This window comes from Brienomyrus brachyistius, unplaced genomic scaffold (genome assembly GCF_023856365.1).
Source record: "Brienomyrus brachyistius isolate T26 unplaced genomic scaffold, BBRACH_0.4 scaffold27, whole genome shotgun sequence".
Taxonomy (NCBI): domain Eukaryota; kingdom Metazoa; phylum Chordata; class Actinopteri; order Osteoglossiformes; family Mormyridae; genus Brienomyrus; species Brienomyrus brachyistius.
In genome coordinates this window covers 4,942,318-4,946,201 of record NW_026042306.1, presented here as the reverse complement: position 1 = coordinate 4,946,201, position 3,884 = coordinate 4,942,318, and the positions used below count along the sequence as shown (strand labels likewise).

At 47.4% G+C, this 3,884-nt stretch overlaps 1 protein-coding gene across 1 annotated transcript; it reads left to right on the top strand.

Annotated features, from left to right (window-relative positions):
• Positions 1–1,041: 1,041 nt before the first annotated feature.
• Positions 1,042–1,510, top strand: LOC125720923 (mitochondrial pyruvate carrier 1-like; the record flags this gene model as incomplete). Its single annotated transcript, XM_048996847.1, has 2 exons — positions 1,042–1,132; positions 1,275–1,510. Coding segments are annotated over 2 exons (285 nt in total), but the record flags the coding sequence as incomplete, so codon positions are not given.
• Positions 1,511–3,884: the final 2,374 nt, after the last annotated feature.

Sequence of the window (3,884 nt, the reverse complement as noted above, 5' to 3'; positions counted from 1 at the left end):
GGAAATGTTTTCGAAGTAGCAGACATCACCAACCAGTAAATGTCGTAGATGAAAGATTTTCTATCCAGTGGGTGATGTCACCTTCACATTTCAGTTTGAAAGAGTCACAATGAAACACAGAAGCATGCATATTCAATTGCAACGGTCGGCATTTTCTTTCACAAACCTGCCAACCAACCAGCTGAAGAGCAAGGAGTTTTGGGAGTACTTGAGGTGCATGCACCTTAGGCACTTGTTTAAAAAAATGCAATTTGCATGAATATGTTTCTGTTTGATTGCAGCACTTCTGGGGCCCAGTAGCAAACTGGGGTCTGCCCATAGCAGCGATGAGTGACACGAAGAAGAGCCCTGAGATCATCGGTGGCCGAATGACCTTCGGTAAGAGGCAGAGGGCTCACCTTCCATCTGTGTGAGCGTCCACAGGGTCACTCGGGACTCCAGAGAGACTTTTTAAAGGTTTGAGCCAGTTGCTGTGAACTTCACATTTCAGTTTGGACAAAAGCGACATACGTGCATGCACGTTGAATTTAAAATGGCAAGCAATTTTTTTCAAAGAGCTGTAAACCAACTGAGGAACAGGGAGTTTCAGAAGTATCTGAGGAGGTATGTGCATCCAGAGGCGCTTGCAGTTTATTTAAAAATCCAATATGTAAACTTTCCTTGTCGATTGCCATCAGTGCATAAGAAGCTTAAACTCTTCGCTTTGTTGTAGATGTAAGCATAAAGTCACTGCTTACATTTGGGTCCATCATTGCAGAAGTGCTGCTGGTGATCACAGAATTGCACTTATAATTTTTTTTTTGTTTCCTTCCTTTGTCTTTCCGAGATCTAAATGTGCCTGTTGGGAAAAACCTTCCAACAAAAGCACGGCAAGAAAGTCACAAACTGATTTTTTTGTTAATATAAATATAATTTTATGACTACTGTTTAATAATTTCACACTAATATATTGTAAGAATCCTCTGGAATTTCTTTAATGGCGCCTTCACCCTGCTGCATGTTAGATCAGCTCTGTGTTTTATTGTTTGATTTCGGCACTTCTGGGGACCTGTAATCAATTGGGGTCTGCCCATAGTCGCTGTGACGGATATGAGGAAGAGCCCTGAAATAATCAGTGGTCGAATGACCTTCGGTAAGAGGCAGAGGGCTCACCTTCCATCTATATGAGCGTCCCCTGGGTCACTCGGGTCTCCAGAGGGACCTTTTAAAGGTTTTAAGCTGGTTGCTCTTCTTCTTTCTGGCCTCTGACCCCTGCATGATCTCTGTCTCTCCAGCTCTTACCTGTTACTCACTCATTTTTATGAGGTTCTCATATCGAGTTCAGCCGAGAAACTGGCTACTCTTCAATTGTCATGTCACCAATGCGACGGCGCAGATGATTCAGGGTGGCCGGCCAGCTCATCCGACACAAGCAGGTCCCCACCAGGCTCCCTCTAGAACATTTAAATCTTCACCCCTCATCTGTTGATTAATGCCATATTACTGCTCGACATAGCATTTGCAGCCGGCAGCCAGGCAATCACTCAGCCAGCTTTTCAGGGACTCGTCTGGCTCTTAATGGGGCCAGATCTGCTTGGGACACCATCCCGCAGGTCCCACGGTCCCTTAAAGGGGCAGCTTGACATGCCTGTCCTGCCTGGCGCCTGATGTGCCTGCCCTGCCTGTGCTGCTTGCAGCTTCGCCGCCCCCTGGTTCCTGAGGCTCCTGCTCCGCCCGTCCTTGCTTCGCCCGCTCCTCCAGTCCCTGCTGCGCCCGTTCCTGCTCCACCCGTCTCTGAGGCGCCAGATCCGCCCATCCCTGAGGCACCTGCTACGCCTGAGGCCCCTCTGCCTTCACCTTCGCCTGTTGCTCCAGCCCTGGGCTCCACCCGCTCCTAATGGGCTGGCTCCACGCAAAGGGGCTTTGGCTCCAGCTCCAGTCCCCGAGGAGGTCTCAGGCTGTCAGATCATCGCTCCTCCTCCCTTGATGGAGGGAGAGGAAGAGCTTGAGTGGGATCCCACGGGGACCTCCCTAATGACTCCTCTGCCCTCGCCCCGGAGAGATTGACCCCGGCCAGAACCCCACCTTTCAGTGTCCCAAAAGGAGAGAGGGCACAGGGCCCGGGTCCCGCCCACCCTGCCCCCTGGTCCGCCCTCTCTTGCCTGGGCTGGGGCTCGGGGGAGGGGGCGCTTGCGGGTTCCCCCGCTCCGACTCCTCCGCCGTCTGCAGGTCCCCCCACTCCGGCGCATCGGTGGACGGCGCCTTTGCCAGCTGTGGCTAAGCCCATCCTGGGTCTTGGTCCTGGCAGTACCTTGTGTGCCTGGAGTCTGCACATGGAGAGGGGTGTACTAAGGACCAATGTTTAAGCACTGAAACAAATATTTTCCGGTTAAAGGTTTGGACAGGGTTGGAGGGGAGTGGAGTCAAGTGGCCAGATATCCTTTTAGTCTATGGGACCAGATGGAAAGGTTGGAGCTCAGTACTGCGCTGCTGCCTCCTGTTCCTTCTGCTTCAGCAGCAGAGGCCTACCCACCTCCAGATTCTGAACAGCTGGAAACTGTCAGAAGCACCAACAAATGTTACTGTAAAAAGGTTCCAGTTCTTTAGGGCAATTACCAGAGAGTATCTGGCCCACATGAAGCCTGGGTGAGAGATGGGCTGATATAAAAACTCATATCAACAATTCCTGCACCATTCACCACCATGGTAAGCTATCACAGGTTGGTCACATAGCTAAGGAGTGCTGCACTTCTGCCAAATCCCGCCTCGTTTTCCCCGTACACAACGTACCAAAATTGCAGCACCCCACTCCAGTGCTGTACCTGTGGCAGTCAGTACTGCACACTGGATGGTACTCAGCTTGTCAGCGGGTCGACTCAGGTCTGCCAGGCCAGCCAAAATCAGGCCCTGAGGGGGAGGCTGTATTGTCAGCAGACTTTCGTCCAGCTCACTCAAACAGATTTGCAGCTGAACAAGGAACGACAAAACATGGCATCAATTTCATAAGTCAGTAACCAAAGCAGGAATTTGCATTCTTCACCCATATGAACCTTGGAGCTCAGAATAGTCGTTGGACCTTAAAGGCAAGAAAAAGCAGCAGCAATGTCATCAACTGAAATATAAAACAAGTAAACTGTAGATTATACACAGTACTGTTCAAAAGTCATAGGCACCCAAAAAAAAAAAAAAAAATATGTTCAAATAACTGTTGGTGTAAAACTATGCTGTTACGCCTAGCAAAATGCGTCAGCTTAGCCATTTCAAAACCTCTGCTAAAATAACCCTATTATTTCCAGCAACCATACAATACACCCATGTATTTTTTTGACCTGACCACTAGCCCACCTCATATATCTATCCAATATCTCGTTCACTTTTTTAACTAATTAACTTAACTAATTAAGCGAGCTGTTGGTGAAATTTAATAAATACATAGAATGGTTCGGGTGCCACTGAGGAGAAGTTTGGGAACTGAAGTGGTGTTCATCTAGCTATCCAAGTAGATATCAGTAACTTTTTGGAGAACAGAAGACATTTATACTAGTTTTTATTGTGTTACTCGTAATTTTCATATGTTCTTATGTCAAATTATATTTTTTGTTCTAAGAAAATGTGCACTTATTACCCAGAAAAACAGCGCTAAACATTTCTTTTGAGTGCCTAAGACTTTTGCACAGTACGGTATATACATAACACATATACATAGATATGCACTGGTGAATATATATAAAGAGACATACATCCAAGTACAGTAGTTCGGCAGTTTTGAGTACCATATTTGAGACAGACATTCTATGCCGCTGGCACTGAGATTTTTATTAGACATCTATTTATTATGTTTCCGCATAGCTTGCTCCCTAAGCCACATAATACATAGTCATCAGCACAAGTACTATGTGTCATCT